The 22,800-nt window shown below is 43.3% G+C and overlaps 1 protein-coding gene across 3 annotated transcripts in view; it reads left to right on the top strand.

Annotated features, from left to right (window-relative positions):
• LOC135900015 (uncharacterized) overlaps positions 1 to 22,800 on the top strand; it is a 193,094-nt gene that overhangs the window by 129,548 nt on the left and 40,746 nt on the right. For 2 of the 3 annotated variants that reach the window (XR_011514135.1, XM_070537765.1), the window contains exon 4: positions 11,246 to 11,361. Coding sequence is in view for 1 of the 3 variants with exons in the window: in XM_070537765.1 (XP_070393866.1) it covers positions 11,246 to 11,361 (116 nt within the window). In the remaining 2 variants the exon portion in view is untranslated. Of the gene's footprint in view, positions 1 to 11,245; positions 11,362 to 22,800 lie in introns of those variants that run through there. The other variant, XR_010563769.1, reaches the window with a different exon arrangement.

Below are 22,800 nucleotides of genomic sequence, written 5' to 3'. Positions count from 1 at the left end.
TTTTAAGTATGAACTATTCGGCATGATCGCAGCAGCCCCCAACAGCCGTGGTCGTTGAAATTCGGGAGGGTTTCGTAAAAATAAAAAAACACAGAAAAATTAACTCCACTTTAATAGGATGTAAAAACGCTGTGAAAGCGCTATATGGTAGACAAAAGCGGTTTCGCGATGATTCACTTTGCACCGGACCACCGACACCAAAGAACACACTGCCAGCGCCAGTACAGGAAAGTCCGAGCTGCTTTCGGTGGAGCGAAGCCAGCGAAGCTGCAGAATTTTGCATCATTAGAGCGACAGGAAAAGTGAACAATGCCATAAAGCGGAGGAAAAGTTGGCCATAGCCGGACCGAACAGTTAGCGAGGTGGCCACGTATGCGGCGCATCCGCCTTTAGCAACAGTCGCAAAATTTGGAAGACGCTTGAGCTTCGCCTTTAAGAGGAAGCTTTAGCTCGGATGCTCCTATCTAAATACATGCAAAAGGAGAATTCGTTTTCCTTCGCGACCCCTGCGTCAAATTTGTCGAGGTTTGTTGTATTCAACAGAAAAACTTAAAATCTAGTGATGGTTGGTTTCGTATCTTTGATTGAGGTCGTCAATTTTTCATTAAAAATGGCAAAGCTCGCAGATTTTCAGAAAGCAAAACTATCATGTTTACAACTCCATAATCCAGCAATTAAAAATGATATTCCAATTCTGTGAATTGCATCTAAATCGGACAAAATTGACATGTTACACATGAATCCAAAAAAGGAAATTAGTAATATGGAAATAGAGCTTTTGCAGAACCCTTGTACACAACGTAACCAATTCACGTAAGATATAAAATGACATATCAAATTTGTGCGCTATCAGTGGTCTATGGGTGCCGTTTACAGAACCGCTATATCTGTTCTTGACTCAGAGCTTGACTCAGAGCGTAACGTATGAGAGGTACCTACAGGGTACATCACTCACCAATTGAGCTTCTTGGCAGCATGCTTACCTTGTCGACAATATGCGCAGATTTTGGCCTCTTTCGTCGTATATAGGGCCTACATCCGGAAGCCAGATGAGACCGCCTGTTAACCACAATCCTGCTTTTCCTTTCCTAATGTCGGTTATTAGGACTGTGCCCAGTATCTACGCTCTAGACAAACTTCGTATAAAAGAATGCAATGATGCAGCCGTTGCTGAGTGAGGTAAGATTAAGGGGTCCCAGTAAATGCCGTGAGCATAGCGCAAGCAACATATAGGTAAGCATTATCGCTCAAATTTGATAATTGGTAAACCTACTTGTTTTGGTTTGAGGGATAAATTATGCCTATACACTCCTCCACCATCTTTGATCGTGTCTTTGGATTTTGTTTTAACTAAGGAATTTTCATCGTGCATACGACAAGCGGACTAAACTGCCCAGCATTCAGCTGATCTACTGACTACGCTGGAAAGTACCAGCCCCTGATAGCTCTCACTGGCATGGGCTGTATTCTCACAATGACGTACGAAATACTATACTGCCACTGAAGGAAGCGAACTGCGTTCACTAGATGCAAAAATATGGTGTATTGCATTGAAAAGCTGTTGAGCAAGCGGCAATTAGTTAAGGTTGAGTAAAAATTATTCGTAGAAGAGTTATTGCTACAAGATATGGCAAATCACTATCGCGTTGTTGAGAATTTACGTGTGAGCTAGTAGTGCTTCCTTCATTAAATAAATATACAACTAGGATCACAAAAACCATTCTTTCTCGCCTTAATAAATGTGAAGTAAAAATATAGAAAGCTGGGAAACATGTATTCTATCTTTACGCTAAAACATAATTAAAATAAAGATAGATAAAATAAAGAAACTCCGCAGTACTCGCTCGACCATCTTTTTCTTCCCATCTTTTAATGTAAGCTGTTGGGGGCTTAAATAATGATGTTTATAAGCTACTAGAAATCTTCGAAGGTTCCACTGAGTATGAATTACTGTGCCATGCATAATTTTCGCATTTTTCTTCTATACGATATCTTCACTTCCTTGGCGTTTGGCTAGTCAGACATAAAAGCAGTCAAAATACACTAGGCGGGTTCGGCCACCCACTTATGGCTAAGTGACCTGAGTCCTTCTCATCCAGCTCAGGAAGAAACCTAAGGAGCCACCAGGTCGGCGTAACCTTATTACGGCTGAATGCTACGTAGCGAAATGGCCGGCCCATTTACCCTTCGGAAAATAGTGTGCTGCGAACGAACGGTAGAATCTTTGGGAGAAGACGTAGGAAAGAGCAGCGGCTATTCCCGCGCATTGAATGGAAGCAGCGAAGTGAGGGTAAAAATAGAAACGTGGTGTTCGTCACGGTTAGCTATGGTTCCCGGTCGAGCTGCCTAATCTTTACTCAAGGTAAATGGATTATTTCCTAATGGACGACCTCCATCCTCTCCCCGCTTTCCTCCATCTTTCCTTCCTATAAATAGGCAGCTATTAGAATGTTTAACATGCCATCGGAGTCTGCAGTTCATAGTTTTGAATTTTCATGAGATCTAAGTTCCAGCATACCTTATTGCGCGGCGGCTAAGTAACAACGTGCTGCTCATATGTTGAGCACATTTTTCACTCGGACGAAGCAGCAGCAAAAAGCTATTTGTGTGGAGCTCCTTTAGAAACGCTGTGGGGGAGCTTTCCGACAATGCCGACGAGTTAAAATTTAAGAGAATGATTTGATTGAAAGAGGCAATTTGAAGATATAACCGGCGGCAAAGAAATACATTATTTAATTTTTTTGAGGCCATGCAATAATGAGCGACAAAGAAATCACTTACTAAATTTCTGACGCGGTGAAATTACACTATATGCTGTAAGAAAAAAAAAAGCTTTGTTTCTCTCTCTATTTTCTGTTTTATAAGTGCGCGCAGATACATGTGGGCATCTGCTTGGTGAATTACTATGAATCTGTGCTGGACTACCCACCATCATACGTACTCTACCTGTCACAGATGCATGGTGTCTTCAGCTAAATATGTACTGAAACAAAAAGAAAAGAAAACGTGAATTCTCTGCCTCTATCACGGGTTTCAAAGCTGGCTATTGTGATCTGAGTGTGACGTCACAGTGCCTCGTAAGGTGAGAACCAGCTAGCATGCATTCAGTGCTGCTAAACGCTGGACGTCGGCGACGCTTTCAGGAGGCGGTGACCACAAATCTAAAGCACCCTTCGTGGCACCCATCACGTGACAGGAACAGTGCATACTCCTTTACTCAAAGGGCCCCTGTAACACCATTTATGAAAGATGTGGAATACATCTCTTATTATCGCCTTGTTTTCACCGAGTAATCAGCAACCAAATGCCGCCGCTGCCCCACGCTTACGAGCATCTTCTCCTTTGTTTGCCTTGCTTAATTCAAAACTTTGCACCATGGTCAGAAATCATCACCATGGTCATTGCTCAGAAATCATCACATTCATGGTCCATCTTATGTGACTCAAAGGCAGCTCTTCAGTGTCTGATGTCCCCTTTCAACCATGGACCAAATGAGCAACTAGTCGCAGACATCAGACTACTCCACCATCACGCACTCAACAAGGGACACAACATCATCTACCAGTGGATACCGGGTCACTGTGGAATTTCAGGAAATGACAGTGCGGATGACGCTGCCCGGTCGGCTCATGATGGCGCCCAGATTATACCCATACCGCTGTCAAGAACAGATGCAGCAGCAAGTCTTCGCTCCCTCGCCCGTGAGCTTACACAGAATCTGTGGAACACCAGTGAATTCACGAACGCACGTCTCCACAAATTGGATCCACGTCTGCAACTCCGCCTACCACCAGGGTTGCCACGAGCGGAAGCAACACTTCTGTGCTGCCTGTGGCTCGGCGTGGCATTCACGAACTCATATTCATTCCGCATTGGAATGGCCGACAGCCCTACTTGTGACACCTGCGGCTGCGAGGAGACGATTGAACACCTCCTTTGTGATTGTCCCCGTTACGCAGTGCGAAGAACAGTGCTAGTGACCGCTCTCGCAAAACTGGACAATCGCCCCTTTACAGAGGAAAAAGCTCTAGGACATTGGTCCAGACGGGCTTCGGCATTCAAGGCCTTAAGGGCTTTGTTGAAGTTTTTAAGGACTTGTGAATTGTGCGACCGCCTTTGAACGTTGTAGAGCGTAGTTTCGCGTTACTGTGTGAATTCTTTTTCTTTTTATTTTTTTCCCTTTTCTTCTTCTTTCTCCTTTTATTCCCTTTACCCCTTTCCCCAGCACAGGGTAGCCAGCCGGTACTTACACTGGCTAACCTCCCTGTCTTTCCTCTCCTTTGCCTCCTCCTTGCACCATGGTCACATGGGAGGATGCACTAATGTCCTCCATACTCCACCAATCATCCCACCATGCTTTTGTATAAGGGTGAGCATACTGCAACCATGCGTTGCGCCGGTAATCTCGGAGTGAATTTCGCTGTCTGTTGTGACAGTGTTACGGTTTCCAGCACCAATATGGCACCATGACAGTTCTTCGCTTTTGCTTTTATGGAAGTAGCCTGTGGCTATCGCATTTACTGTTATGTAAAAGTTAAAAAAGCATAGCGTGGATTTTTGAAAGGTCAAGAAAGTTGCAAACAGTCTGCTGAGTGAAAATGCTGGCTCCCTGTTTGAGTTTCAGTAAAACGTTGCATATTCAGTTCAAGTTAATGTAGATAACTAGGCCATACAGAAGTAGCAAATTTTAGTTGAGATAGAAGTGAGCAACACTAATGAAGCCGCGACGGGAACCCGCCTAACGAAGTAATTACGGTGGTTAACTCATTACGTTCACGCAGTTACAGCAAGTCATCTATTACTCGCATAATGAACGCATCATGAACGGGGGTCATTGCCTTCCAACGAGCTCGCGCATATAAATTACTATACTATACCGTCGGCACAGACAGAAAACAGCAAGGCATTTGAAAGCGTTGTACCCAGCCACAAAAAAAAAAAACACATAACGTGCACGCTAGCCACCAAAGTACGTACAAGAAAACACACACGTGCCAGGCAATATGAAAGTGAGACGATAGATGGTAGCATGAAAATAGCGGCCTACTCAAGGGAAGAGAAACGCTAAGAGCCTCTATCTGCTTACCTCGTGAAAAAAGCGTTAAGAGGAAGCTTTAGCTCGGGCCCAACTCCGACGCGGCCTATTCAAATACATGTAAAAACGCAAAAACGTTTTTCTGAGATAACCCCATGACCGATTTTAATGAAATTTGTTGCATTTGAGAGAAAAAGTTAAATTCTAGTGACTGTTGGAAGTGGAATTTTGATTTAGGGCTTGAATTTTGTTAAAAGGTTTTTCAAAAATTCAGACGTTTGAAAAAAATAGAAGCACGAAGTTTACAAAGTAATAGCTCTGCATCAAGAACAGATATCGCGATTCTGTAAACAGCATCCATTAGACCATTCAAAGCGGACAAATTTGTTATGTCAGTTTACATCTTACGTGAATTTGTTACGTTGTTTACGAGGGTTCTGCAAAAGTTGTAATTACACATTTCCCCATTTTTTGAGGTTCATGTGTAACATATCAATTTTGTCCGCTTTAGATGTGCTATCAGGTACAATTCACGGAATTGCGATATAATTTTTTTTTGCTGAGTTACGGAGTTGTAAACTTCATAGTTTCGTTTTCTGAAAATTTGCGATTTTTGCCAAATTTTTATAAAAAATTAACAACCTAAATCGAAAATTACAAACCAAGAGTCACTAGATTTTAAGTTTTTCTTTTAAATGCAGCAAACCCCGTCAAATTTGGTGCAGTGGTTGCCTAGAAAAACGAATTCTCCTTTTACATGTATTTAGATAGGAGCACCCGAGCTAAAGCTTCCTCTTAAGAGCAGAGCGAAACGGCCAGGCGGATGGCATAAACTTCGCAGTGGCGCAGGCACGCTGTAGCAAGACGAGTAACAAGAGCTGACTGCGATCAGGGCAACAGCAAAGCCCTTTGGGCACGAGATTGAGCGAAACGATGTCAGTTTCGGGGGTACGGGCGAATTTTACGTTTAATCAGTTGAGAGATGTTTGATGCTAAGGGAATGTGAGCCAGTAATCCGGCGACCCGAACAACCTAGCACTTCCAATTTCCCAGATGCATGGACTCCACCGAGGCTCCCCGGGAGCTCTCCTCCCTGAGTGCTGCGTGCTGTAGAAACCCCCTCCTCTCGTCCACTTTACGCCGCACATTTTCCTGCAGCCTCTTGTATCAAATGCACTAGCAGCTGCAAGAATACGCTGCCACGTCTCTTGATGAATGTCAATAGAGAAAGAGTTGAAGGTTACATAGAGCAGGCGTGAAATAGACAGATGCTGGCAGTCTGTGAATTGAACGTGCAATCAGATTGCGTGGCAGGTCTCACGTGACCACTCTTAGGGAGGAGCTGCGAAGTCCTGGCGAGTTTAAAGGCCTATGCATTCGCGTAGCTATTTTCGCCGTAAACGGAGAGTCTGTGTGAATATACTTGCATACACACAACTAAAGGGTTGGACGGTGCGTTCAAGCCCAGGAGGAGTATGCTGGTACCGGTACTGGAGTGTTCGTCTTCATTTAAGCCCAGAAAAACGCCCTACCTGACAAGCGATAGTTCTTTCCTAAACTTGTCATTATTCCTAAGCATGAAGTCACCATGACGTGTGCATAATCAACTGAAGAACCATATCATGAGCGAACATTTTAAATTTTCGATAGATACCGTCATGCGTGCCATACTTTAAAGCAAGTCGAGAATACACGCTGAGTGCCGCCAAACTCTTTTCTGCTTTGCGAGGTACACTCAAGTTTAGTAGTTGGGGCCATCAACAACCAGTGCTTCTAGTGGGTTCAAGCTGAAAAGTAACGTTACTTCCATCAGAGAACGTCGTCTTTCTCATTAAGCTAAAAACGCATGCAACACACCAGAAATGTATCTAAGAAATAGATTATACACTAATAGCCAGACTTCATGCATGCATGATCAGTTTCCTTTTTTTTTGTCAAGTTCGTTATTATTCACATGAAGATAAGTACGTCGCGTATGGTATAAAGGTGGGGCCCTATAACTCTCGCAAGAGCTGTGAAGGGAGCCGTTATGTTGTACGCTGTTATATCAACACTAGAGCGCGTGAGAATGTGTGAGAAAGTACAAATATGGGACATACTCATTCAGCAAGTGAGGCGAGCTTAAAAGAGTGAAGGTTACTTTTGTAGGTGATAAATGGCTGTTGCGCTTTTAGGTTTGTTGGTAATTTATTCCAGAGCGGCGATGCAGGCGAGAATGTAAATGATCCATAATCAGTGCGAGATTTTGGAACTTTTAGCGTTTTCGAGGTGACTGATCGTAATGCGTATGTGGTACCTTGATAATAATTTTACAGAAGGACATAGTATGATTTTGTGCATGATATCTATATACAATACGAGACTGTGGTAATCAATGCAATAATTCGCGGGTAATATATTAAGTAATCGATATGCGAATGTGATTGAGCCCAATCCTTTTAGGAAAAGAATAGCTTGGAGCGTAGTATGTTGTGCTGAAATAATTGGCTATGAAGTGGTCGATAAACGTGTTTATCGTGCGACCGATAAGCGTGTTTCGACTTGCACGCGTGCAGATGTAGCATGGAAAATAGTTTAAATTTGATGGTATTTTAGGGCCCATAATATTCCGTTATACATGGGTTACTATGAAGTAGTTGAGGTGGAGTTCCTCAGCTACACCATTTTTCTATGTTATGCAGCAAGAATTAATAGAGTAAATAAGTATGCTAACGTAAACAAATGAATAAGCATGAAATCAGACAAATAAAGATAACAACATCGGAACGGAGTGTACACAGACGTCGGTCCATGCTGCTAACTGAATAATAAATTGGTTAACGATGAAACAATATTGTAGATTGCAAAGCTTTTCGATGGTTTTGCAATGATCAAAGACGGCGCTTCCAGCTCATTGTTCGAGCAACGAGCATCGTCATCATCATCAACTTATTTTATGTTCACTCTTTCCCTGGGAACTTTTATTAACCTTGTTCTGCGCCATCTAATACCCAATTGCACCTGCAAATTTCCTAATTTCCTCACACCACCTAGTCTTCTGCCGTCCTCGACTGCTCTTCCCTTCTCTTGGCACCCATTCTGTAACCCTAATGGTATACCAGTTATTTAGCCTAAGCATTACATGGCCTGCCCAGCTCAATTTTTTATCTTAATGCGAATAGGAATATTGGTTATCCCCGTTTGCTCTCTGATCTATACCGCTCTTCCTGTCTCTTAACGTTACGCCTAACGTTCTTTGTTCCATTGCTCTTTACATGATCCTTGTGCTCGAACTTCTTTTTCACTCTCCAAGTTTCTGCCCCATATGTTGGCACCGGTCTACTGCAATGATAGTAGGCTTTTCTTTTCAACAACATTGCCAAGCTACGAGTCAGGATTTGGTAATGCATGCTGTGTACACTCCAACCCATTTCTATCTTCTGTAAATTTCCTTCTCATGAGCAGGGTATTCATTTAGTAACTACTAAGATAAACGTACTCCTTCACAGACTCTAAAGGCTGGTTAGTGATGCTTAACTTTCGTTTTTTTGCCAGGCTATTGAGCATTATCTTCGTCTTCTGCATGTTGGTCTTTAAAACCACTCTTACACTTTCTCTGTTACGGTCCTCAATCATTTGTTCTAATTTGTCTCCAGTGTTGCTGAAGAGGACAATGTAATCTGCAAGCTGAAGGCTGCTGAGATATTCGCCGTTGATGCTTACTCCTAAGCCTTCCAAGTTTAATAGCTTGAATACATCGAACAAGCATGCAGTGAATTGCATTGGAGGGATTGTCTCTCTTTGCCTCACTCCTTTCTTTATAGGTATATTTATACTTTTCTTGTGGAAAATTAGCGTAGCTGGGGAATATACGTACATATTTTCCAAGATATTTACGTAAACCTTCTGCACTCCTTGTTTATGTAATGCCTCTACGACTGCTGTTATCTCTACTGAACCAAATGCATTTTCGTAATCTATGAAAACCATATAGAGAGGCTGATTGTGTTCTACAAATTTCTCGATTACCTGATTGATGAAATGGGTGTGATATATTGTAGATTATCCCTTCCTGAAGCCAGCCTGTCCTCTTGGTTGACTGAAGTCCAGTGTTGCCCTTATTCTATTGGAAATTGGTGAATCTTTTATACAATACTGAAAGTAAGCTAATCGGCCTGTAACTTTCAAGTCCTTAACGTTTCAGTTTTTGTGGATAAGTATAATGTTGGCGTTCTTCCAGTTTTCTGGACCCCTTGAAGTCGTGAGACATTTCGTATAAAGAGCCGCAAGCTTTTCAAGCATGATATCTCCGCCATCTTTGATTAAAGCTACTGTTTTACATCTTCTCCTGCCACTTTTCCCCGGGTAATTTCTCGCATGGCCCTTCTAACTTCATCGCTAGTTATAGAAGGAGCCTCTGCAACCTGTTCATTAATGCTTCGAATTGAGATATCGGGGCTGTTCTGAGTACTGCACAGGTCAGTATAGAATTATTCTGCTGCTTTTACTAAATTTTCGAAATGGCTCATGATATTACCCTGCTTATCTCTTAGTGCGTATATCGTGGCTTGTTCTATGCCAAGTTTTCTTCACTCTGATTTCATGCTGCGTCCAGTTTTTATGGCTTCCCCCGTCTTTCTCACGTTATAATTTCAAATATTCCTTACTTTCTGCTTGCTCACCAGTTTTGACATTTCTATGAATTCTATCTGATCTACTGAGCTGGATACTTTCATTCTTTGGTGTTTCTTTGTTAAGTCATTCGTTGCTCGTAACGCGCCCTTTATTTTCGCCAAGTAGAAACCAAATGTCTTGTTTAGTTCACCGAGGACATCGCTGAAACCATGACGGAATGTGTTGTGAGGCCTGAAAGCACTTGAATAAGAATTTTTTTGCAAAGGTTGTGTTTGATCCAGCCGCGTTCAACTTCACACAGAGAATTTCCACAGTGTACCACCAATTTTCGCTAAATTTGGTCTTGGCGGCTTTTATAGTTCTGGCAGGGCAGCGGGCTCAATTCTTCCCCGCTCGTTAGACCCGCTCAAACATTCTGGAGTGCTTGCACTCATAATTCATTGCGAAAGACCCAATTACCCATCTATTTAGAACTGTACCTCCACATCACCCATTAACTTGTCCTTACAGTCACAAGACGTAACGAAGCTGCCTTCTTTAGTTCAGTGAGGACACAAGACGAAACTAATATCTCATGCATGAAAAAGAAGAAAAAAGATGGTTCAATAATTATTTCTCTTTCTTCTGGACCAATTTTGCTGTTTCTCTCTTCATACTGAGGTGAATTCTGGACTTCACTAACCTATGATCGCTGGACCTTTACCCTACCTACCATTTCTACATCCTGCACTATGATCGGCAGAAAGTATGAAACCTATTTCGTTTCTTGTTTCACCTTTAGGGCTTTTCTAAGTCCCCTTTCTGTTGCTACGCTTCCTGAAAAAGGTTTTTAATATTCCCAGCTTATTATTTTTTGCAAATTTTACTAACATCTTTCCTCTAGTGTTCCTAGAATCGATACCGTAGCTGTTAATTGCTTGTTCACCAGCCTGCGCTTTCTCCACTGTTCTATTGAACGGACAACGGTATACTGAGTTTTCACTTTTCCCATCACTAATTCAACATCTTCATAATGATGACAAGACGTATTTATTAAGAGATGGCTCGAAGGCCTTTAATGGGGAGTAGGAAGAGGAGGCATAAAACTGATCTATTTCATCATCGTGACTGGAGGTTGGAGCGTAGTCTCGAACTATCTTTATTTTATACCTCTTATATAGCTTTATTACGACTACTGCTACCTTCTCAGGATGGCGCTTGTCCTGTGTCGTTCTCCCCTCTTGTGATCGTCTTAGTTGGCGCTGTTCCTTCCTAATTCAAGTATGCACCATCTAGCCCAAATGAATGTTCTCCTGAGCATCCGTAATGTTGCCCGCTATGTCCTTCTGGATTAGCAATCCTAACCCGTACTGCTTCTTATCTGAGAGTCCTCTATAGCAGAGGACGTATTCATTAGTCAGCACTGCATAAGCTACACCAGTTTTTCTAACCTTACTAAGACCAATCCTATCCCGAACAATGCCCTCTAATTCCTCAAAAAATTCTGCTAAGCTAGCTTCACTCGACAGGGTTCGAGTGTTGAGTGTTGCCAGGGTCACTTTCCATTGGCGGCCTGTCCGGGTCCAGAGATTCTTAGCACCCCCTGCTGCGTTACAGATCTGACCGCCCCCTTGGTCCGCAGCTGCTGAGGGCTCAACGCCATTGGTTGATTGAAGGAGTCATCAGGGAGGCAGGGGCCGAATACTGCACCAGGGAGGCCAATTCCTGTTTTGGTGAGGGAATGTCTTGTTGAAGCTTAGTGGGCCTTCCTAATTTGTTTGTGCCTGGATTAGTATAGCCCCACTGGCTGGCAGCATTTTTGCCGGTGTCAGGCGTCACTCCGATCCAGGAGATGTGGTGTACGAGTATAACGTTACTCAAAGATTGCTCTTTTCGGAAAACATTAATAATGTTAAGCGAAAAGCGCATGAAACACCTATTCGTGAGGCCAGCCGTCTCACTGGTTTAGGACAAACCCTATAGCCAAGCATTTCGATAAGGGAAGATTACACTATCTAACAAGGTGATTATCATTTCACTGGTGCGATTCCGGCAGCGAGACCTATTTTGTTTTCACAGTGACTCAGTTCAGTTCACATATTAGAGGCAGTGAGTGTAAATCAAATTTTATTAAACTTTTTGTTGTAATTATAGCTCCTGCTGTATGCCACACTGTAAACAGGATTGCACCGTTAAGATTACTTTAGGACTATAGCTCACACCCTTACAACATATCGTGTAAATGGGCTAGTCTGAGTGCACAGAGGCCGTGCTCCGAGAGACCTTTTGCAGATACGTAGCCTACCCCTCGTGTCACCCGTAGTGCGCATAAACAAGGGGGGACGCAAAATGAATGCGGTGGGTAAATTGATCACTTTCGTTGGCGAGTTGGAACAAGTTGCTTAACCATCTAGTGAATAGATTCACTGATAGCAAAGCTCTCGTCTCAATAACATGTCATCGCACAAGCGCTGATAATGACCTTCCGCACGATAATTACTTTCATTCTCTCAGAAAAGCTGCGCTTTCTGCATTCTCTACTTTGGCTTTACCCAATCCTGCGGTCACTGAACGCTTTTCAGCTGCTTATGATGAGAAGCAGGCATGTCACATCGGCGCTGCGCTTGTACATAGAAAGCTTAGGGTAGAAGCACGCTCATAATGCATGACCGGCTGCACAGGCCGCAGTGCGCGTTATCGGGGTTATAAAATATTGCAATAGTCTGCACAAAGGCGAACGTGACCGTGTCCGCATATGCTGTGGTTGCACGCACACGCGCCCGCACGCATGGTCGCGCAAATAGTGGAAGGCAGTAGCCACAACCGTGTTGGCTCTGTCGTAACGCCAGTTACTTCAACCCTTCGTACCAGCCTAAGCAATTACTTTACGCGTTCTTACAACGTAGGAAGCATTACCTTTCCGTTAAATCGGTACTCATTTCTTCATTGTCGACCGATAACCAGGCAAAAAATGGTTCAGAGCGCTGCTACGCATGGCATAGGCTGCGCCATACTGCCACATCGTCTGAACAAGGAATATTTGACTGCTGGCTTGTGCTCCACGCTTTTGTTTCAGTATTCATTCCATACAAGAGCGGATTACCTTACGCCGCGTAGGCGTTCTCTTGCCGCATAACACATAGTGTCAATACACAATCGAGAGTAGTATCGTAAGGCTTCATTACTTTGTATCTCCTTCGTTTAATCTATCCTTTCCTACCTGGCCTGTTCCTTCTTACTTGGCGCCGCATGCCTTACATGGCTTGGTAGTGTGTAGTGTAGCACGTAATCTTAAGCTTTAACGACACTTTTACTGAAACTGTTGTGTACATCATTCCTCATGACAGCGCCATATTCACTATGCTTTCACTAAGTGTCAGTGTACGCTGGGAACCACGGCGACTACATGTTTGCTAGTAGACAAAAGCTGGCCGAATGCCCCCTTCATTTGAGCACTACGGGCTTTGCTTCGGCATGTCACTGATGCAGATTGCCTCGTATTTGTTTCGTTTTCTGCTACTCTTTTACATTTGGCACCAAGCAACTGTGCCTTCTTTTAATGAATCAATAAAACTTTATTTTAAAAAAATGTCTATACGAAAAATATCTGAACCGATAGCTCAAACCAAATCTCCTAATATACATTAACTTCACACGTTTTGGACAGACAGAAAAAAGTGACTTGCATGCTAGGCCGTAATTACGTGTACCTTTTACCTCATGGGGGATCAAGTGCAAAAAGTAGTTTCATGAAATTTTATTAGTCTTTTTTTTGGGGGGGGGGGGCACAAATGTTACGACATTTGGCAGTTAAATGTTCCCGCTTGAAGCATGTCGCGTATTGCGTATAGGAAAGAATAAAGGTCAACCAGAACAGGCGAGTTTCGGTTAGTTATGCTATTGATTGAAACAGCAATCTTGCAGTCGCGCAACATCTGAACTGAAAGGACGCGTTGTGATTGAAAAATGTTGCCTATATGTTACTCGTGGCTTACGGCTCACAATATTCCCTTTTGGAGTTTGTACGTCGCACCCCATGAATCCAGGCAGTAACTTATGTGACAGTGACATAACGAAAAGTATAATTTAGGAAGAACAGCTTGTGGAAAACATTGGCGAGCTTTTATTAGAGTGTAGCAGCCACAGACTGCCTTCGCGCATGAATTTCGTACTTGCTCGCACCAGTGAAAATTCTCATCAAAAGTGTCGCTTAAGTATATAAAAAAAGGAATTTGCTGAATGAGTATGTTTGAGGATATGTCAATAACTTCAGTATCAATAACTTTACTGCGAGTCAAATACAAGGTATTTTGTTTCTGCACAGTTGATAATCAATTTATTCTTGATAAACCATGCTGAAATGTTTGACAAATTGGTCATCACGTCGTTTTGGGAGTGTCCTTTAAAAATTAGAGCAGTGTCGTCCACGCACAGCAGTACTTTTTACCTCTGCAGAACTTGTGGACCACCATTTATATATCTAGAGACCAATATAGGGCCTAAAATTGAGCCCAGTGATAACCCGCAGCTGATATTACCAAAGAAAAAAATTAAGGTGACCAGTCCCTGCCTTTTGTTTACACGCCGATGGATAACTGGAAAAGAAATCGAGTGAGTTATTTGTGGCGTCATAGCAATGCATTCTTTTTTCAGTAAAATGCAATGACAAACCGCATCAGATGCTTCTCTAACGTATAATACTGATATTTGCTATGTTGTTTTCATGCAGAGCGGAATAAATATATTGCGAAAGCATCGAAACAGCGGTTAAAGTGGACCTGTTGGCAACAATACTGTGCTGCTGGGGATAAGGAATGTTACCATAACGCAGAAACTGCTTTAATTGCGACGAAATTAATTTTTCAAATGCGGTGTTGATGCAACTGAGGACAGATATCGGTCTGTAGCTGTCTGGGAGGTTCCGGTTACCAGATTCTATACTGGAATTACTTTAGCAATCCTAACAATGTTAGAGTTAAGCTTTAGAAGGAAATGCATGGTTAAATATGTGGCACAACGGAATACATCGAACATCAATGCTGATATCAATGCTTCCATGTTTTTTCGTCTATTTCATAAGTGAAGAATATCACACGAACTTTAGAACTATATCAGTTCGAAACCAGCAAAGCAGTGCATGCCGCTGATATGAAAAGAAATGTGAATGCCGGGAAATGAGCAAGTTGAGGACATTTTAATGAGACTGTGTCATTCAAGAACCTTGTTTACATTTTTGTGCCTTTGCAACGGCCAGGAAAAAATCTCTGACGCTGTCGTTTGTTCCAATGTATTGCGTAGGAGCAGCTTTCACCGGTCGTGCATTGTAAGTACTTGCACCGACATTATAGTCGCAACAGAGAGCACATATTAAAAGCAGGAGTTCTGCAATATATACGTGGGCCGGTCAAAAGTAAGCCAACGCGAATATATGACAAACGGGGTACTTTATTTAAAAGTAGTAACCATGAGCATTTAGACATTTGTCCCGCTGACTAACGAGTCGCATGATTCCCGTCTCATAAACATCCTAGGGTTGCTGCTTCAAAAAGTCTGCAACTGGCTTTTTCACGTGATTGTCCGACACGAGTCTGGTTCCCTGACCTGTTTTTCCAACTGGCCCAAATTTTGGAAGTCGCAAGGCGACAGGTCTGGCCTGCATGGCACGTTGCACCATTTCCCACTGCACGTTTCCCACACCATTTGTCAATTTTCCACGTCGTTTGTTCTTGAGTGCGACACGCAGTCGATCCGGCGTTTCACAATATCGAAAACGATTGATAGCCTCTCCAGGTACAGCAAATTTCATCAGTGTTGGCCCCTGGTGATCGAAAAAATAATCAACGACACCTTCCCGGCGGTAATGACGGCCTTTGCTTTTTTTTTGGGGGGGGGGGGTGAATTCGAATGTTGTTGCTGTAATCATTGCCGTCGCATTTGAGGCTCGTAATATTGGCACCATGATTAGTGCCCGGTGACAACTGCAGACAAGAAGTTGTCACACTCATTGTGATACCGGATAAGATGAGTCAAGGCAATGTCGAACCTCTCCATCTTCTGACGGTGGTTAAAAATATTGGGCATCCATCGCGCACACAAGCGCCGATAGCCGAGATCTTCATGAATTATGGTGTGGACCGAACCTTGACTGATGTTCACACGCTCTGCCAGTTCATCGATGCGTATCCTCCGTTCTTGTGCAATCAGCTCATCAACCTTTGCAGTCGGGGTGGGGGTGATTGCACAGTGGTTTTGGCCCGCTCTTGGATCATCTTTGCAACTTTCACGCCCTTCTTTGAACCGTTTGCTCCAACGCTTCACAGTGGCCAATGAAATGCAATGTTCAACGTACATGGCAGTTATACGGAGACTTATTTGTTTTTGAGAAACACCTCCATCTGTCAAAAACCTAATGAAACCACGCTGTTCAACTTTTGGAGCGTCCATTAGGCCACGCAACCATGTTCAACTCAGTGTATAAGCGCAATAAAGAACATCTATCCTGATACCTGCGACTCTATTTTGTAAATGAGAGATAGATGTGTGGTACCCGCATGCCTAGCTGATAATCAACCCAACCATTGTTGCGCGGTGTGGGTTGGCTCACTTTCGTTTGACTCTCCATCGTACATTAGAAATGCGAAGATAAAAATGGAATATACAAATACGAAGATACAACTTGATAAAGGAGAAAAAATTGTCTCAGGAAACAAATTTCTATGCACGCATACACAAAACCTCACAACAAGACATTTAAATATACGTATATGTCTCCAATAAGTTCAGAACAGAAATCACAGAAATCACAGAAATCACAGAAACCTAACGCATAATACATAAGAACGTATAGTTTCCTTTGTTGGCTTTAGTGTCTTGACCTGGATGCTTTGGCGCACGTGACAAAAAATGATGATATTTTCTGTGACATGATGGCACAAATTAACCACCACAACGCTTCGTCTCATCGGACCTCGCTGCGCGCTTTGTCAACTTGTCTGATAGTGTGTTGATGCGGCTTGTCTTGTTTTATGGTCCGATGTACAAATTTAGAAAAGTCAATGGATCTTCGGCGTTCAATGATTAACTTTGAACCTACAAAGTTTCCAAATTGAAAATATAAAGCACGACTTTGGAAATATCGAGGCACCTTTCGCGTTAGAAGTTTTGAGAACTTTAGACACATAAAATTTTGGAATTGAAATTCATGCGCTCCGTAGATTTCGCGGCCTCCGCGATGTGCCGTGACAAGCCCGCTTGCCATCAAAACAGCCTTGAAACTTTGTGCTCGGATGGAATTCCTTGCGTCATGCGACTTTCGGTGTATGGGCGTTGCCGTGAATTCCAGCCCCAGTTTGCAATGTTCGCTCGTAAATATATTTTCAAGCGTGAAAAAGACATTCTAGACAAAATCCAGAATGATTTCCGGCACCGGGGGTTGTTTTCGGTGGTGCATGGTAGCACGAAAAAATTTCGGGTGATGGGGAGGGGCTGAAGCCCCATAAGCCCCCACCCCTCCCTGGCTACGCCCCTGCTTGTGATGTTTGAATATTGTTTAAGCTTAAATGTCTTAATGCTAAAATCACGACGTAGCGTATTTTTGCTTAAGTCTCCTCGTGATTTTTAAATGCTGCAATAAAGGTCGCAAGCATTGCCAGGTGCAAAAAGAAGACTTATTTTGGCTTTACTCATCAAACTTTTGCACACAGAAACTGTCATGAGCAAAATGGACGCTTCGCCGTTTAGTTTTGAAAACCCGAAATGTATATGACGGCTGCTTCGACGGTTAGTTACAAAAAAAGTGAGATAACACAACTGCCTTCTACTTATAACTATGTGTTGCGCTTCACAAACATGAGCTGCTCGAATGAGCTGCTTGACGGCCGATTTCGCTGCGCTGTCATTATCAGGGATGCTGTAGAAAACACGCGTTCCACGTCAGCTGACGTCGCATTCACAGTGAAAACTGCCTTTGCGAGGCAGGAAAGCAAGAGAAAGCGGCTAGCGTTCGCTTTCGAATAGGTCAGCGGCTTAACCGTGCCTGCGCAAGTTCCCTCTGCAAGATAAAGGGAAATTTCCCCTGCAGTAGATCCAGGCATATTGTCTTGATGGGCATTTTCATCTCGCCTGATGTTTTTAAACATCAGTCTGCTTGGCCCTCCTTCAGAGTCTGCATTCGCGACGGTGCTGGCGCTGCCCTGCCCTAACAAAAGAGGCCCCCTCCTCAGCACAGCATAACGCATTTGCTTGGCTCTTGCATCTGATCACCAAAAATACGCAAAGCGTGGTTCTATAGGAGAGCACCCATAAAAAAAAAAAGTCAGTCCACGTGCTCGCAAACCGCCTCCCCAGGCTACGCTGTAGGCCTTTGGCGGCCTCTTTGCAATGAAGCGGGCGTTTGCTTGAGATTTCCGCAAGGGAAACTTCGATATTTCGCAACGCGGGAAGGAAAAGCCCGGCTGTCTCGTGTCTTTTCTGCAGCAACTCCGTGGCTTCCTCTGCAGGGCAGAGAAGCTCAATCAAGTCTCTCGACAGCCTCAGTTCATATTTAGACAGTTTAGCTTTCTTGCAAGCGTGCCGAGTTTCTGTCTGGCCTCGATGACTGGAAAAAGCGGTAATGAACTTTCTCATCATTCGCAGCTGCGAGTTGCACCTCGTTGTGTTGTGAGGTTCCAAATGCAGACCGGCCACACTCAACACTTCTTCCTTGTTGGCGGTGTTCTTGCGTATAGATACAAAGACGGCGCCGCATTTGTGTATGACTTGTTCGGCATTTGGGTCCTAAAATAAAGCGGGGACGACAATTAGGGAATGTTGCCACTGCACGTACACGAACGGGAAATATGACTTGGCAAACATATGCGAAAAAAATGAAGTATGGCGACACTGTCTCAGTCGCACTGTCATAATAACTCTGAATCAACATGAATTCAGTGTTAAAAATGAAGCAAGTCACTGACCAAGCTCAATATAAAACTAATATGACGTTTCGGATCCATGCGCATCCCTTATTCCTAATCGCATGTTGGCTAAGCAGAAGGCTTTAAGTAGCGTCTAGCGCATGGAGCAAACCTCGAGAGTTCTGAAACGTCATATTATTTTTATGTAGGCCTTGGTAAGAGATCTGCTTCATTTTTATCAATGATTTTACACGACCAGATGACATTTCCTCGAACTATTCACAACACCAATTCAGTCAGCTTTCAACATTTATGGTAAAGGTAAACATTTCAGCAAAAAAAAGTGAGCAGCTCAGAAGAATACCGCAAATTAAATGTAAAGCTTAGCATTTGTAGTGCGTTTCTTCCAATTTATCTCGCACCAAACGTTTCGCCCGCTTGCCTGATGAGCTTCGTTTAATATACGACTGCCAAGGAGGCCGGTTCGGGCTATACGTGTGAAAAATTCTGCTCTGACACAAATACAAACCCCGACTGTACAGAAACCTCTGGCGTGCGCGATGTCTCGCGTTACCAAGGGCTTATTTGTTCTGCAGTTGTTCCTTGCTCCTTCAGAACGACAGGCTCACTCTGGCTTGAATCTCAAAGGCCTTTCCCTTTTGCTTCTGTCAACCCGAAGCTTAGTAGTCATTCCTTACCACGGTCCGTGGTTTGGAAACATCCATTTTTATTTTTACGCTTTCGGCTGTTGGGAAAGTAGATTGCATTTGCGTCGTGAGATTACGTTCAAGTGTTCCCTGCGCACTTGTGTCGCTCGCACGTCGCTTTCCGGAGTCTGCAAACTCCTTCCACTGTGCAATGCAGCCGTTCCCTGGCTGAAATAGAAAACTTTGTTTCAAGCGCCACCCGAAATAGTGTGTGCACGTTGCACGCCCGAACGTGCGCGCGGCCTCTTTTTAGCTTCGCTGCACAGCAACGACTTCGAACACGTTCTCTGCAAGATTTTTTTTCTTTCACTCCCTCGAGCATTTCTTTTTTATCTTGTGCGCTTGCGCACATGCTATATCCTGAGTTGTTCTTTTCGTTTGCTTATTGTGTGTTTTGGGCAGAATGCTTGTAGTGTATACTTTAGTTTTATTTATGTCAGCAACTAAACTCATGAAGATTTTCTTATACTTTTTCACAATCAAAGGCATGAAATACTTGCGCTTATACATATGCGAATTCGTGCCCGCTACTGCTGGTTTCCAAAGCGGCTCTGTGTAGCTACAATGAAACAACTTACACAAAGAGACTTGGTCAGACTTCCTGCCAAAAGATTCTCCAAATTTTGCAGGAAATATATTCTAAAACATAAAGTAAGCAAGATATGCACTTACATTATTTTTCTCTGACTGCCCCAGCGGCGCTTCGCAGCAATTTTCTTGGTGAAAGAAAAATATAGGGCTAGAATATAAAGAAATTACTAGTATCTTTGAAAATACGCTTCTTGTAGCGCAGCAACGAATGCGCGCGAAAGTAATCACTTCTTTTTCCGCTGACCGAGACAAACTCTTGTGGCAGATGTAGGCGTGATGATGGCTATGCATCTTCGCAAATGAAAGCCTGATTGTAATGTGAATCAAGAGCTGCTTTCACTTATTCATTGTAGTGTTCTCTCATCGCAATTATGCAGGCTGGTCTAACTTTCTTCTCCTTTAACGAAGCAGCTCCAGCTTACTGACGTAGGAAGAGATTATTTTGAAGCATTTGATTGGAGTAACGAATACATTATGCATGATATGAAGTCTTGCAGGTGCAGATCGCGAGGAAAACCCATGAGGGATACCTCCTTAGAGGAAATACAAGAATTCAGCTCATTAATAATTAACCTATAACTGTAATTGATGCAAACAATATACAAAAGTGATAATGCAACATTATAACTGTGATAGTGTACGTAAAGGCTATGACGACTAAGGAGTAAATAAACAATTATGTCACGTACTTTACAAAAAGCACTCAAGGGCACATTATTTGCGTAGGCAAATTTAGTCATAGTTCAGAGCTAAGATGTTCTTAGACAAATGTGTGATAAAGCTTTGACCGTTCCTCTTCGCGAATTAGTGAGTTGCCGCTGCCCCATGCTTTGCAAACTCTGTTTTACCGCAGTTGTAATGGCGTGTAGCCTCTCTTTACCAAAGTTATCTTCCGTACAGTTCAAGCTGTTTTTTAGAAAGCGTTCATTTTCGTGTCCTTCGTATAAGGACGGTTCTCAGGCAACGTTTACAAATTGGGCTGTTGGGTCAATTCTCTTTTGTAGTTGTCATTTGCGTTCCCGTTGCTGTCATTCTATGCATTGTTGCAGTAACTGACAAAATAAACACGGAGCAAGGATCTCCGTATTAATTTTATAATCCTCCACGTTTTTTCTCGCCACTCGCATGAACACTACCTCATGCTTCGGCAACTCGCGCCATGTATGCTGCAGAGATAAACATCTACTTAATCCGCGCATCTATAGCGCTGCGCCGGTGATGTCCGTGACTCATCACCAGACTCTCGCCAGGGCTATAGTGCATGTTCAGGTTCATTATTCTACGTTCCCCTGCTCTTGACCTGTACCCATATTTGCATGTTCGTTCTCTATTAGTGGGACTTCGAAAGGCATTGTCTTACCCGTCACAACACTCCCCGTTATCCACCAATACTTAAGTCCTGTACAAGTACTTTGTTCACAGTCTCAAGCATTATAAAATTTAGCATGTTATCATCATCAGCGTCATTGTAGGCTTAAGTGCATTCAGGGGAAGACATATGTCTCTACATTGGATACAGATGGATTCTAATGCATTGATAAGTCAAGAGCGAAGGATGAAAGAAGCAACGTTTGACACGGCAAGAAACAGAATCTGACCTTAAGGAAATAGTAACAACGTGAAGATAAGCACGATTATTGATTCCACAAAGGAATGCACTATTACGAAACGATTATTCTGAGATTGCGAGCGTCTGACAAGAGCCGCAGTTTCGAAACTAGAGAGCATCACGGAGGGAACCTCACCCTTCAGGGCAGGGCCCTGTTTTCGTCGTATTCGCCTTCTAGGTTCGTGGGAGGCAGCTGCACTCTGCTTCAGTGAAACCGTGCATTGTGGTAGAACCAGTAGCCAAACGCGACTCGACCTATTCGGGTGTCGGTTTAGCAGCACCGCTGGCCCGTGTACGAATCATCCATCAGTGTTCGGTGTACGTTCGATGACGAATCACGGCGTAGTGTTGCGAAGGCGGTGGTCAATATGAGCTCTTCTCCCAAGTGAACCGCTTCGTGAATTTGCCCATTTGAGTGAATGACAACAGATGGAGCATCGACGGCACTGCACAATATTAGTAAGGAGCTGTATGACTTGGCTGCGCTTCTCTCGTCGTCCCGCTCACACCGGACACGCTAAATATGCCGGGGCAACAAAACGGGTCGATAACGAGTCTTTCCCCGCGGACCCTTCTGCTTCGAGCGCGCATTCACCAAGGAGGGTCAAGGGGAGGACTGCTGTCCCTGCACAAGGGGCGCAAGGGGCAGATCTAATTTGCGAGTGACTCATGTGGAAGCGTTGCGCTGGTGGTGACTGTTCGTGCTTTCAGCAGTGAGCGTAACCATGCTGGGGGACGGGGAATTAGATTTTTGAATGATTTATACATTTATTGCTGCTGCTCTTGGTAAGTTGGGAAAGAAATCATAAAGTGTACGTAAATATGTGTGCGAGACGTAACACTAAGAATACGGAAGTTTCGAGGCATTGAGAAATACAAAAGTGGAAACCATTATTATATAAAGCCGAAAGTCGTATGTACGCACTTTATAAAAGTACAAAAGTGATTAAATCAATCTTGCTTTCGTTTCGGTAGATGCCGCAAATATCCTCACAAAGATTCCACTCTGTAACATTTCTTTATTCCGTGTGCAAATTGTAACAGAAGGTCTGAGCAGTAGCACGTAATACTTGTCCGTTTGACTTAATAGTTCTGCGGAATCTCGCAAGGTGGAGAGAAGTAACTATTAAAGTAAAATCAAATTTTTCTTCAAATGCGAGTCCTTTCTTTCGAGGAACCCGTATGGGTTTCCTTTGTAGCAATTACTATGATCGGGTGGATGTCTGATTTTGTCTTATTTAAGTACTAGTCAGTGTTCTAAGTAATAACCGAACTTCACTCAATAAATTTACTTCATATCAGTACGTTCGTTAGGGGAGTATATCTATCTCAGAATGTCTGTTTGCTGACCGACAGTGACGGCAGCTGCGT

The sequence above is a fragment of the Dermacentor albipictus genome, chromosome 4, assembly GCF_038994185.2.
Source record: "Dermacentor albipictus isolate Rhodes 1998 colony chromosome 4, USDA_Dalb.pri_finalv2, whole genome shotgun sequence".
NCBI lineage: Eukaryota > Metazoa > Arthropoda > Arachnida > Ixodida > Ixodidae > Dermacentor > Dermacentor albipictus.
The sequence above is the reverse complement of the archived record's forward strand: the minus strand, read 5'-3'. Positions and strand labels throughout refer to the sequence as shown.